Raw genomic sequence first — 14,321 nt, forward strand, 5'->3', positions numbered from 1 at the left:
ATGGCCACCAACCTTTATTTCCCCCACAAGTTCTTCCCTGTTCACAAGAAGCAGGTCCAGGAGGGCACCTTCCCTGGTCGGCTCACTTACCAGCTGTGTGAGGAAGTTATCCTCCATACATTCCAGGAACCTCCTGGATTGTTCCCTCTCTGCTGTGTTGTATTCCCAGCAGGTATCCTGGAGGTTGAAGTCCCCCCCAAGAACAACAGCAAGTGACTGCAAGATTTCCCCCAGCTGCTTATAGAAAGCTTCATCCACCTCACTGCTTTGGTTGGGAGGTCTATAGCAGACTCCCACAGTGATATCAGCTTTATTGGCCCTTAACCTAACCCAAACACTCTCCACCCCATCATCACTATACTTGATTTCCGAGCTCTCGTAGCATTTTCTAACATAGAGGGCCACTCTACCACCTCTCCTTTCCTGTCTATCCCTCCTGAAGAGCTTGTAGCCATCGATTGTGGCACTCCAGTTGTGTGAGGCATCCCACCACGTTTCTGTGATAGCTACTATGTCATAGTTTTCCTGGTGCATCATGGCTTCAAGCTCCCCCTGTTTGTTGCTTGTACTGCGTGCATTGGTATAGATGCACTTCAGGTGAGCTAATGATTCCAACACCTTTTTGTGAGTATGGGCCCCATTTCCTACCAGAACCTTCTCAGGTGCTTCCATGATTTCTAAATGTCTATCTCTTCTCTCAAATGAAATGGCAGAGTGAGAGTCCTCACTAGTCCACCATCCTTCAAGCCCTGGCATGCTTCCCTTGGGTTTACTCCTGACAGGCCCAGTTATCTCCCCTTCCACCCTCATATCTAGTTTAAAGCCCTGTCAATGAGCCCTGCTAACTCCTGCCCCAAAATTCCTTTCTCCTTCTGGGACAGGTGCATCTCACCTGCCACCAGCAGGCCAGGTGTCTCATATAGCAGCCTATGATCAAAATACCCAAAGCCCTGCTGGTAACACCAGTCCTGGAGCCACAAGTTGACCTGTTGTCTCTTCCTGTTAATTTCCTCATTCATGACTGCCACTGAAGGGATAGAGGAGAACACAATTTGCATTCCTGATCCCTTAAGCAGCCATCCCAAGGCTCTAAAATATCTTTTAATTGATTTTGGGCTCCTTCTACCCACTCCATCACTACCCACCTGAAATACTAAAAGGGGGTAATAGTCAGAGGAGCTCACTAGGGCCGGAAGTTTGTCCAACACATCCCTGAGCTGTGCCCCAGGGAGGTAGCAGACTTCCCTGTGAAGTGGCTCAGGACGGCATATTGGCCCCTCTGCCCCCCTCAGTAGAGTGTCACTCACAACAGTGACCCATCTGCTTTTCCTTTTGGAGCCAGTTGTGATGCTGGGTCCATGGCGACTTGGTCTCTTTCTAGCATTTCTGGCCTGATAGATATCTAGATTTTTTTATTTTATTTTTTTTTCCTGCATAGAGTTTGATTGGTTACCTAGGACTTGACTTTGAATTCAGTAGGGGTCCCTGACCTACCTAGCTGCATTGGTTTTGGATCTTGGTACCATATTTCTCCTGGATTTTATGTCATGATCTCTCTTTTTGGGTTCTCTGTCTTGGATCACAAAGATAAAATGAGCAAAATAGTAAGCAGCCTTACAAAGATCCCTGCAATCTCCAAAGTATTCTCATCTCATTGCATTTTCTGTTCTCCTCTGTTTTCTTTGAAACTTCTTTTAGCCTTGCATAGTAGAAGAGAAATAAGATTAACTTTGTATTTAAATGCAAAACTCAGCATTTCCCTTTCAGCCCTGTACTTAATCACAGAATAGATACAAAACATGGAGGGCTAGTACAAGTATAGAGCTATTTGTGTACCAAGCGTGCACTGATTTATCCATGTGCCTGAAGCCTGGAAAAAAGAAATTAAAAGGAGCTACAGGCTCCATCTTATCCTATATTTTGATTTAGTTGGGACTGCCTTTTTAACTTTAATCAGAGCCCTGCAACGAACAGCACTTAGTCGACTGTTGGTGTCCAAGGAAATCCTTTATGTAAGCTATGGAACCTCTAGCTGTAATGTAAGACCTTTATTTACATTTCGTATATTGCAGTGGAAGTGTGACAGGCTGTTAAGTAAATAGTCTGAGCTATAGAAAATAGTAACGAAAATCTTTTATTGAAAGGCCAATACATGTAACTTTATGTAACAGATTTTGTCACTGTTATTTTGATAGGTGTTAGTTTTAATTTATAAAGATTGTTTCATGGGGGCTTGGGGAATTTCCTTTAACTTAATTCTTAGTTTGCCCTTTTTTCTTTCCCTACAAATGGCAAATCGAAACAGGGCTGAAATACTAAAAGTTAATTTTATATTTGTTCATCTCTTCAGCAAGACACTTGTCCAACTATGAGGAAAGGAATATCACTTTCAGAGGCAGGAGTTGTCTTTTAGAAAACTTTTCAAGAACTCAGTTATTTAAAGAACAAAACAAAAAATCACACAAAAAAAAATCCAGCAAACAAAAAAGCCTCGTAGTAAACCCCATTGATTTAACTGGATCTTCTTTGCCTCCTTTCAGAAGGTAGGAGTTGGATATGTCTGCTAGGCAATAGCTGAGTAGGCTGAAGTCTTCGGAAACTGAAGTTAACTTGCATGGAATAAAAGCTTAATTATTACAAAAACACTAGTATGTCAAATTAGTTTGAATGGTGAAATGGGAAATGTCTGTGTTTGTACAGCTTTAAGATTGGAAAAAAAAAAAAAAACCACAACAAATAGTTTGTGACACCCTTTAACATACTACAAGTGAAAGGATGTAGGCAGCATATATGCTTTGCTGCCCCAGCTCTGTTTGAATCTTAGGCATGGAGTGGCTGGAATAGATTGTCCTCAGAATTATGTGTCTCTTTCTTTAAACAATACAAACAAAAAAACCCTTATTGTTACCTGGAAGCAAAAGATATCTGAAATATTTTTGTGTGCTGGGGAGCATAATTTTATTAAAAAAAACTGAAATGTGAATGCTAGGTTTAACCTCTAACTGTATCTGGTGATGGTGCTTTAGTAGAAACTTGAAAGCTGAAATGCTAGAAACTACAAATGTTTATTTAGAAATGGAGTGGTCCTTGAGTGTATTTTCTGAATTTCAACAGTGGAAGTCTTTATTCTTCACTTAATGCTGCAGACTGAGTGCAACCCAATATAAATAAATATAATCTAGTTTGTTAAATGCTAATTTCATGAGTTGCACCGGGTACTAATGGGAGAAGCAGTTAAGTTATATGAACTAATCTTAATTGTTTAGATGCCATAGTCTGCTCAGTTGACTACGCTGCTATTTTAAATATAAATTAGAATTATGAATTTAGTAGCTAGTTACTTTTGTTTTGTGATGTTGTTTCTCTGAAGTATGGTTTATTCCTGGTCAGTGTTCCATGTTTGTTTCTGTAAGGAGTTTTCAGCCTTGTCAGAAGTACTATCTAAAGATTGTGTTAAGCACACATTTAATTTGTGCCAAAAATGCAGTGCACTGATATGTGTATACTGTATGTATTTATGTTCTCAATTTCTTCTGCTGATGTTAACTTAAAGCAACAGTTTTTTGGGTTTACTAGTCACAATACTTGGCCAAATTATGGAATAGATAATGTAGTTCTCAGCTAGTGCAAAGAGAATTAGCTGCATGTAGTCTTAGAGAGCTATAGCACCTGGAAGTAAATGAATACAACGTACCACGTCCTTTTTTAAAGGAACATCTTTAAAGTGATTTTATAAGTTAATTAAAGTGTGAACGGAAAGTTGTAGCACAACAAACTATTGGTATCATCAAAAAGTTCTAGCTGTTTGAGCTTGAGAGTCCATGTAGGAGGACAATGTGAAATTTAAAAGAATGTAGGAATACTAATTCTGGGCATATTCCCCCTATGGTATAGGGGTAGAAATTACTAATAAAATATAGTAATTAAATTTGCTGATTTAGTTTGTATTGACAGAAAGGATAATTTCCACTGTGTAAAAGGGATATGGATTGTTTGGGTAGAAACCATCATTTTAATCTTCTGTTTTTCTTTATAGCCTCCTAGAAAAGCATCTAAAAGAGAAAAATCTAAAAAGACAGCTTCCAAAACCAAGAAAGCTGTGAAGGGTGCAAATGTCAAGAAGGCAGACAGCAGCACTACCAAAAAAAATCAAAACAGTTCTAGAAAAGGTAAATGTTTTAAATCTTTCATCAGACGTTGTCTTGTTGTTTAACTGGGATCCTTATTAGAAAGCAAGCTTTTGCACCTAATTGTGAAAGAAAATAGAATTTGGTGAATTGTTGGCTTGCTACTTGATGATTCTTTCCTTGCAACAGTAACTTTAAAAAAAAAAAAAAAGTTCTTGGTTTGGGTATGCTTCCTGTAACTTCTGTTTTTTACATATATGTACTTTTTATTTGCACATAAACTGAAAATACTAGCCTAATTCTCCCTTCTATAATAATGTTAGCAAAATTCTGTTGGTGTCTCTATAGTGACTTCACACTAGTCTTATAATTGATCTCGTGGTACATATCCCACTGTGTATGTCTTTTGTTCAGCAGCTTTATGTGGTTTTTGTTAACATAGATAGGGGTTCTGCGTGCATCCTGTTCCTATTGGCTTTCTTGTATCTGATGATATACATGAAAGCTACACAGATATTAAGGATCTAAATGTATGTATAAAGATTGCAGCAGTGCAGGTGGGGACAGAGTGGTTTCTTTGTAAGCAGCTTTGCAGAAAAGGACCTGGATGGTGGCAGATGGTTCTCACAGACAATGAGCTGGACCCAGTTCAGCAGCATGCGTGCCCTTGTGATAAGGAACACTGTCAGCACTCTGGGCTGTTTCAGCAAGGGTGTAGCCAGCAGGTTGAGGGAAGTGATTACTACCCCCTATTCATCACTTGTGAGCCTGCCTTGGGAGTGCTGTGTCCAGCTTTGGGCTCCCTGGTGCAAGACGGAGACAGACGTGGACATACTGGAGAGAGTCCAGTGGAGGGTCAGTTGCCAAGATGGTCAGGGGGCTGGAGCACAAGATGTAGGAGGGGAGGCAGAGAGAGCTGGGTTTGTTCAGCCTTAAGAAGAGAGAGATCGGGGGGATCATACTGCGGTCTGCAACTACCAAATGGGAGAGCACAGGGAAGGCAGGGACAGGCTCTGCTTGGAGGTGACAGGCAAAAGGTGCCACCAGGGCAACTGGAATTACATGTTAGGGGAAGAAAAGCCTCAGCATGAGGGTGGTCACAGAGAAACGGGGTCTGGAGCAGTTGTAGAATCCCCATTGTTGATGTTCAGAGCTCAACCTGGCAGGGTCCCGTGCAACCAGCTCCATGTTGGCCATGTTCCGAGTAAGGGCTTAAACCAGATGATCTCCAGAGGTCCTTTCCCACCTTAAAATCTCTGACACTCTTATGACATAGCAGTCATGTCCCTTTCACAATTGTAGTATGAGTTATTAATGCAAAATATATCCATACTGCAAACATACTTTATTTAATGGCAGCACCAGCATATATATGTTATAGAGCAGACATCAGTTCAGATTAATTACCCTGCTTGACAGTGTATTAAGAAAAGGAATCGTTAACCTCTTAGGCATGGAATTTTGCTAAACTTCTCAGAAAAGTAAACTGGCCTGTGCTGAATTCAATGAATTTTCAGAGTAGCTGGTGGCAGTACTAATGTGGCTGACTCTGCGTATGCTTTATTTTGTTATCAATGAATTATATATATATGTGTGTATATGTGTATATATGTGTGTGTGTGTCTTCTGCGTATGTTATGTAAGATATTTATAATGTCTTTACTCCTACTGCATTTCTGTGTATGTTCGCTGTACAAAAATCAAAATGTTAAGTCTGTCTGTAAGCTCCTTATTTAGATTGTTTGGGATCTGCTCTGAATTTTGTCTTGTTGGCAGTAGAGGAAGTGCATGGATGTCAGAGTCATTCAGTATAATACTTTTTCTTTTCGTGCTGGAAAAGATTGTAGGAGTGTCCTGTGCCTCTTCAGCTAACTTTCTTTAAGATTCTCTTCATTTGTTGTCATGGTGTTTCTGACAGCACGTTCAGTAATACAGCATTGCAAAATTACAAGATCCTAGTAGACAGCACTGCTGAGGAAAAAAAATTCTAGCTACTTAAAGCAAATAAGTACTTTTTTAGGGTCATAATGCCTCAATTAAGAATTGCTGTAACAAACCAAACCATTTTTTTTAGTTTGATAAATTACTTCAGTCTATCCCATACTTTCTAAAGTACATATTGATTTGTAAACTGATAGTTCATCAACAATGATGTGGATTCATAAATAAATGTAGTACTTGATAGAATTAGCTTTGGTTTTAAATGCATGGTCTGGCAAGATGTCTATTTTAAGGTAGAATGTCTGCATCAGATGCTTGCGGAAAGTTCTGATGGCTTCTCTTTTGGAGGAAGAAAGCAGACAAATGTAAATCTTCTATTACAATTCAAATCGTTCTTCCTATTTAGAAAGTGAGTCTGAGGATAGTTCAGATGATGAACCTCTAATTAAAAAGCTGAAGAAACCACCCACAGATGAAGAACTTAAGGAAACCGTCAAGAAATTGTTGGCCAATGCGAACTTGGAGGAGGTCACAATGAAACAAATTTGCAAGGAGGTAAGCAAATATGATTTTGCAGTCTCTTTTTAGGCAGTGGGTTATCTGTGAACAGACCTTTGTCATCATTTCAGAAATAGAGGCTTGCACTCTGCACAAAGGTTCAGAAACAAAAATAGTTTTGCATTGATTTATTGACTTGCTAACAGATTTAACTAGGAGAGGTTTAATCTTAAGATATGCAACAATGATACCCACCGGTAGAAGGAAAATCTCAAAAGAAAAATTAGCTGCATGGAAAGTAGCAGTATTACCTCCAAAATATCTGCCATGTATTAAAGTGAAAATATTTGAGTTGTTGAGACAGTGCAGCAGCTTGCTACTGTCAAAAGGGGAGGGCTGTGTCATGCTCTCTGTACATTTGTGCTGCTCACCTTGCTCTCATTCCTCAGATGTTCTCTTTATGAGTCCATTCAACTCTCATCTGTCAGCAGAAAATGAATAGTTCTCAGCTGAGTTAGTGAGTTGAATCAGTTCAGCAATCAATTAATTGTCAGGACAGGTGCCAGGAAGGAACTGTGTAGCTGGAAAAGGGAAAGGTGGGGAATAGTGGCCCAAACACACCCAATACTGTTACCTTGATACTTCCTACAGTCACATGTTTATTTTCCTGGTTCTTCCAAGAAGTTGTCTTGAGAAAATTAAACCAGAAGTTACTCTTATGAGAAAACTGTATATTTTGTACAAATTCTTTGTCATGTTTATAGTTGTTTTAGAAGTCTGAAATTTGATATACTGAAATAAAACATTATGCATTTGTTGTCAATGCTGGCATCTTTTTTGTTTGGTTGGTCCTCTCCCACCCAGTTAGCTAAAGAGCAGTTGTAGAATAGCACTGTAATACGTTGACTCTTCTATTAAGCACTTGAAAGGATCACAATTTTACTTGTTACTGAAAAATTAAATACACCTTGGGATTTGATATTTGTTTAGCTTCCTACACTAATGCAAAGTTATCTGACTACTTAAAGAGCATGCAAGACACAGATGGGAGAATTCTTATTTGCCTGACATGGCAAGCTAGGCACTCCAGTTTGTTGATGTGAAAAACTTAATCAGTGACCAAATGCAAAAAAATGCATGTATTTAGATATTTATGTGGTCAAAATAAGAACAGGAAAATAAGCTTGTCGCTTTCCGTAATTAATAGAAGGCATTTTGGCAGTTGTAATACTAGAAGTACCACACCAATTTTTGCCTAATTTCACTTAAACTCCTTCTATTCATACAATACATTGCATGAAAGTAATTTGAGGCTTGTTTTGTTTTTTCTTTTTTACTTCTTTTTTTTAGGTCTATGAAAACTATCCTAGTTATGATTTATCTGACAGGAAAGACTTCATTAAAAAAACAGTCAAAGAGGTAAAGACTTTATCATTTAGAAAAGATCCTGGGTTGGGTGTTTTTTGGGTTTGTCTTTTTTCTTCAGCCTACTAGAAAGTGGCATCGCATCCTGTTAACACTAGTTTTAATAGCTTCCTGTATAGCATTGGAAGTTTAGTGCTCTGATAAATCTGAACTCTGGCTCCAGTTTTTTTTTTCTTTCATATCCCTCTTTCACAAATAACCGCTTCAGACTCTATTTTCTTAGTATGCTACTGCTATTATGATTTCTCTGGTAAGCAGAAATAAAATTAAAGCTATCATAATTTTTGATGACTTTTACTCTCTGGAAGCTATGCATTTGCTTTAAATTACAGTCTTGCCTGCAAGGTGCCCTATAATTCATGCAGTGACCACATAGATTTGTAGGTAATGATGCATGAAGGTGTATAAGCTCTGCAGATCTGCAAGCTCTGGCAAAGAGAGAAGGCAAAAGAGCATGAAGATAGATAGGTTTTCTCTATATGTGCTTCTGGTAGCACAGTTATAATGCTGCCTTTGAGTTTGCTGCACTGAAGTATAGGCCTGATACAATGTACTCATGACAAAGGGTTTATTGTCCAGTCTGTAGGTGGCAATTTGTAAGAAAATTTTCAAGTTCACTTACTTTTGCTTGCCCCAAAACTAAAAATGGAACTAGAGAAGTGAGATTCACATAGTAGAGTTAATAAAGTAACTTTTGTTTTTCTTGTGGCTTCACTTGCAGATGTGTCTATATGGCTGTCTAGAAACAGTTGCCTATGTGCTGTGCATATGTTTGTCACTATTGGCAAAGGCACAAGAGAGCAATTTGTCTGCTGTAGGGATGTTCTTTTTTTTTTTGTGGTAGCAAAAGTAGAGTGTATTTTATTGATAGTTTGATGCAAAAGGAGAGGCTGTGTGTAATTGCATTGAGAGCAAGGAGAAAACTAACGCACTTCTCATTTCAGTTGATTTCATGATCTGATTTGACTGTGGGAAATGAAGATTCCTGGTTTTATGTTCCCATGGATTTGAAGATCTGATAGGCACCAGCAAAAGAAATGTGTCTTACCCTTGTGGTATTTAGTCAGAGATGATTCTGCTGATCTAATGTTGAGTGTTGTTGTAAATTGCTTTGTGTATCTTTTTTTTTAAAAAAACAAAACAAAACTGCATTTGATGCAGTTTTTAGCTGAACATACTTAAGTTTCATGCATGGCAATAAATGTTCCATTTTTTTATAGTTTTTGTACATTTTGAATTGCTTTGTATAACTAGATTCATTGGAACCACCATAGCTTTTTACTATGTGGATTACTAGCTCGCAGGAGATCTTAAAATCAAGTAAGATGAAAGCTGCTTATCTGCACATATACATGCAGAGACTGGAATATTGCAGTATTGGTTATAAAGATATTTTGAATACATATCCATTCTGAAAATAACAAAAGTTAGTCACATGTTAATGTCTTATATTCTGATACATTCTACAGATGCAGAATTATTCTAAATCTAGATTACTGTCTTGCATGTGTAGGCACTGAGAGAACTGGCAAAGCATGGTAACGAATTGGCATATAGATGTTATTTTTGTACTTTTAAAAGGCTTTCTGTTGTGTATATAAAGTTATTTCAGATTTTTTTTTGTGCAAATCAGTTTTTTAATCTTGTTATCTTAGGATTTATGACATGAAATGTCAGTGTTCAGCAGTGAGGCTGTGATGAAATTGGTATGCAGAAGCTTCATGAAATTACAAATGAGTTGAGGTTTTTACAATGTTTGTCCCATCTTTCCTTGTACAGAAACTAAACTGTAGTTTTATACTTCAGCTTTTCAGCGTTTAACTTTGTACAAGAGACTATAGGCACATTCGTTTCAATGGCTTGGCATAGTAAATAAAATCCCTCCAAGGCTAGAGAAATTTCTAAAGTTCACTTTGCAAACAATCTTGATGGCCTAGCATCTCAGAAGTGGGTATCCAAGATGTACAGCTGGGAGGCTCGATAGCTTTGGAAGCCCGCAGTGGGGCTTTCGAATTGGGCAGCGCTGATGTGTGCGGTTCATCTCTCTTCTGTATGGGAAAAGCTCTTCTGAACCTGACCCTTGGTGCCTCAATGTGGACAATGGTACTTTTAAGCCTGCAGTCTTGAACTTTGTCCCATAGCTTTTCGGATCAAAGTGAACTCTTTGCATACATTTTTGTTGTTTAGGTTTCTGTTCTCCATACGCCTTGTTGCTACTATGAGAAGTCCTACTCATAAAATCATGAAGCTAATAGTTGCCAAAGTGTGGGCTGCCATTAATGCTGTGAGCACAGAATCCCTCTGACTAGTATTGCTGGAAAGACAAAGTGTATTTTTTTGAATTTTATTATTGTACAGTTGAGAAATAAGAGTTCATAAATGATCTAAATTCTGAAAATGTTCAGCCAGTTAGACTATTAATCTTCACACACTTTTTGAATTTCTTTTGTGTGTAATCATTTATAATAAGGCTGAATGTAATGGGGTTTTTTGTATTCAATAAATGTCTTTCACAAAAATGTAAATCAATTTTGATGATTTAACATTTGCTTAAATGTATAGTAAAGAAAAAAAACTATACAGAAACAGGTTGTTGTCTTTATCTCATCTGGTAGAAAGTATTCAAGCCTGATTCAGCAGGCTACTTTAAAGATACTGTTGTGGAAATGTGTGTCCTTGCACCAGGATATGATTTTATATCTTCTGTGAAGTGGATTTAGTTTTGTTTTCCTTTTTTTTCCTCTGAACTATTTTAGCATAAAGAACACTTTTTAATTTGCAATTAAAAACATCAGAAGTTTCTAAGTCCTGTTCTAAAGCGGTAAGTTACTTGTGTCAAGTTTTGTTGGGTTTTCAGATGGATTTTCTACAAATACTTGAACTGCCTTGTGATTTTTATGTAAATACACAAGTTAATTATGTGGGTCAGGAAGTGTTTTTAAGATGAGTGATTCCCAAGTATAAACACTTCTTAGAGTATAAATTATAACGAAAACTTACAAAAGATAGTGTACTTCTGTTTATTGTATATATGCATTACTTGCCACTTTGGAATTGTGCAGATGGAATGGAAATGAACTTTGAATCCCTCAAATACTTTGTTTAAATCTTTTAACTACAAATAAGTGTAGTTCTCAACAGAAAAGAAATGTCTGAGCTGTTTCCTTGCTAATCCATACCAGTCTGGCTGCAACTGATAACAAGATTCCAGCTCTTTCTACAACTGAGGGAAACGCTGCAAGACAATACTAAAAGGTAAATAAAATGTCCTGCTTATCCTGATGCTACTGAATTAAAAACATAGCTGATCAGGTCTATAAATCAGGTATAGTCATGCTCAAAAAAAGTCAAAACTGGCTAACTGGATAAAATGTAACTGAATGAAGTGTTCAGGCATATACCTTCCAGATGTTTAATATTGTGCTGATTATTGTATCCTAGGAAAACAGTCCGAACTTCTTGATTTGATTGCTTACAGCATAATTCCTACAGTCCAGTGTATTGGTTCCTCTGTTTAGTTAAGTTTTTGGTATTCAGTATTTTGGTTGGTGACCTGTAAAACCACGCAAATTAACCTGAATGACATGCTTATAACAACAATTGTTTATATAAGTGAGTTAAGCACTTGAGGTAACAGTGTATGGGGCCCGGTTGGAGAAGGAAGATGGAGAGGGTTAGGTGGGGAAAGGGAAGAGTAGAAATTTTGAGTGAAAAGAGGTTACGCGTCTTTAGGAAAAGAGCTGAGTTAGAGTGGTGTGGTAACCCATGGTATATTGCTCAGGCACGTCTAATCAAGACAAAAGTAGTAAGGCACAACTTTTAAGTGTCATCTCAGGTTTTTTCCAGAAGCTCTAGACTAATAGCACTCTTGGACCTGAGCAGGCTTATGGCATGTGTTCTTTCTGCATTATCATGTTACAAGGCACATGACAAAGCAAGATCTATGAATGTCTGGGTTTAGATCAGCCACTGCTAAAATGGACTTTAAAGTACCCCTCTTGGAGCCCAATGCTTAATCTGGCCAAATAATGCCCTTGGCAGTCAGCATGGTGATTCCAGTAAGGTTTACTAGCTCTGATACTGTTTCAGAGAGAGGGTGGCTCATGACCACTTGGGTAGATGTAATTATTCCTGTTTCCAAATCCAAAAATTGACTATAATCAAGTATGTTAGACTGAGCTAGATGAAACCATTCCTGAAAGAATTTCTGCTGGTGGTGGTTGTTATTTTAGTTCCCATTATTTAGGGAGAACAGTGGAAATTCTGTAAAGCGCTGAAGCATTGTCTGAAAACTTGCAACAAGAAATTTAGAAAAATCAGTGTTTCACTTGCTAAAAAAGTTAAGAAACATCTTGAATGTCGGTGTGTTATTTTCTTCCTTCAAAGAAATTTCTTTCCTGCTGTTGAATTTAGAAATATTTATTAAAGCAAGTAGCTGGAAGTTGTAGGTCTAAAAATTTATTCAGATGGACCTTGACTTGCAGAAGTGGGCTGACAGGAACCTACTAAAGGTCAACAAAAGCAAACACAGGATTCTGCTTCTGGGATGGAATAACCCATAAAACAGTGCAGGTGGGGACAGAGTGGTTTCTTTGTAAGCAGCTTTGCAGAAAAGGACCTGGATGGTGGCAGATGGTTCTCACAGACAATGAGCTGGACCCAGTTCAGCAGCATGCGTGCCCTTGTGATAAGGAACACTGTCAGCACTCTGGGCTGTTTCAGCAAGGGTGTAGCCATCAGGTTGAGGGAAGTGATTACTACCCCCTATTCATCACTTGTGAGCCTGCCTTGGGAGTGCTGTGTCCAGCTTTGGGCTCCCTGGTGCAAGACGGAGACAGACGTGGACATACTGGAGAGAGCCCAGTGGAGGGTCAGTTGCCAAGATGGTCAGGGGGCTGGAGCACAAGATGTAGGAGGGGAGGCAGAGAGAGCTGGGTTTGTTCAGCCTTAAGAAGAGAGAGATCGGGGGGATCATACTGTGGTCTGCAACTACCAAATGGGAGAGCACAGGGAAGGCAGGGACAGGCTCTGCTTGGAGGTGACAGGCAAAAGGTGCCACCAGGGCAACTGGAATTACATGTTAGGGGAAGAAAAGCCTCAGCATGAGGGTGGTCACAGAGAAACGGGGTCTGGAGCAGTTGTAGAATCCCCATTGTTGATGTTCAGAGCTCAACCTGGCAGGGTCCCGTGCAACCAGCTCCATGTTGGCCATGTTCCGAGTAAGGGCTTAAACCAGATGATCTCCAGAGGTCCTGGGCATAACAGGATGGCAGTATTGCATAACTTGCCATGCTTCTTCACCTGACCTTGTTCACTGGACTGTACTTAGTTGTAGACTTGCTGCTGCACTTTTATTTCTGATCTAAATTTTAGACAGATGTGCTGAAAGGAAAAAAATAATTCCCTCACACCAGCTATTCTCTTGGACTGTCATTCTTTGGGGGAGTGTGATGAAATCTCCTGATTTGTATGTTATTTTAAAAGATGCATTAGTATTTTGTTTCCATTTTAAAGATTGCTGTTATTAGAATGAAGTTAACATTTTTCAAGACTAGTGTCAGCTGTAACAAAAATAACTTCCTGCAGGGAGTTAGCATTAGGAGAACAAAGCGTGTCCTTGGGATACACTTTGAACTGCTAATCAAGTACGACAGAGTTAGGGGAAAGCAGTGAATCTTCCACACAGTAATGTTTTCGCTGTTTCACACCTATATGTGGTACTTGTTGAAATACACTTTCAAAGGGAGTAGGAATTTATTTTTTTTTTTAAGCTGCCTGCAGTCAGACTTAGGGCAAATGACTATCTGACCCCTCCCACTCAAGAAGTACAATGTAGATAAGTGCTACCAGAATTTGTCACTGTTTGCGTTTTAAATGTGCTGATTATATAGCCAGGCTTGCACATGCTTATAGTGATCTGTGCTAGTAGGCACCTTTTGGAATTGTGATCCTACAAAGTTTTCATACTGTTACGCAGTGAAAAGCATTAAGTGATTTTTCTGGCTATTTTAAAATTATGGGCCATGCTTCTAAACAATTATCACTGTAGGTTAAATTTCCTTTGGCTAAGGAAAATCTGATAGGAGCTTATGAATTGCTTTGTAAACCTTTGAGGCAAAAGACACTGACTGTTATGGTATTGTCCAAATAACAGCAAAGTTAATACTTAGAGCTCAGAGAAGGCTGTAGAGCAGCAATACTAAGGAGTTGTCTAGCTGGAGGAATGTACTAAAAGGAAATCTTAAATCAGTATCAAATACAACAAAAAAGTAGGCTTAGCTGCTAGTTAAATTTAAAGGGAAAAAAACCAAACAAAACAAAACATGAGCG

The 14,321-nt window shown here is 38.6% G+C and overlaps 1 protein-coding gene across 4 annotated transcripts in view; it reads left to right on the forward strand.

The window, feature by feature from the left end:
• DEK (DEK proto-oncogene) overlaps nt 1-14,321 on the forward strand; it is a 55,876-nt gene that overhangs the window by 14,852 nt on the left and 26,703 nt on the right. For all 4 annotated transcript variants that reach the window (XM_063325826.1, XM_063325825.1, XM_063325828.1 and 1 more), the window contains exons 8-11: nt 4,037-4,169; nt 6,475-6,623; nt 7,917-7,985; nt 8,936-11,246. In XM_063325826.1, coding sequence (XP_063181896.1) covers nt 4,037-4,169; nt 6,475-6,623; nt 7,917-7,985; nt 8,936-8,947 — 363 coding nt within the window. In that variant the 3' untranslated portion in view covers nt 8,948-11,246. The remainder of the gene's footprint in view (nt 1-4,036; nt 4,170-6,474; nt 6,624-7,916; nt 7,986-8,935; nt 11,247-14,321) is intronic.

This window comes from Chroicocephalus ridibundus, chromosome 2 (assembly GCF_963924245.1).
Source record: "Chroicocephalus ridibundus chromosome 2, bChrRid1.1, whole genome shotgun sequence".
Taxonomy (NCBI): domain Eukaryota; kingdom Metazoa; phylum Chordata; class Aves; order Charadriiformes; family Laridae; genus Chroicocephalus; species Chroicocephalus ridibundus.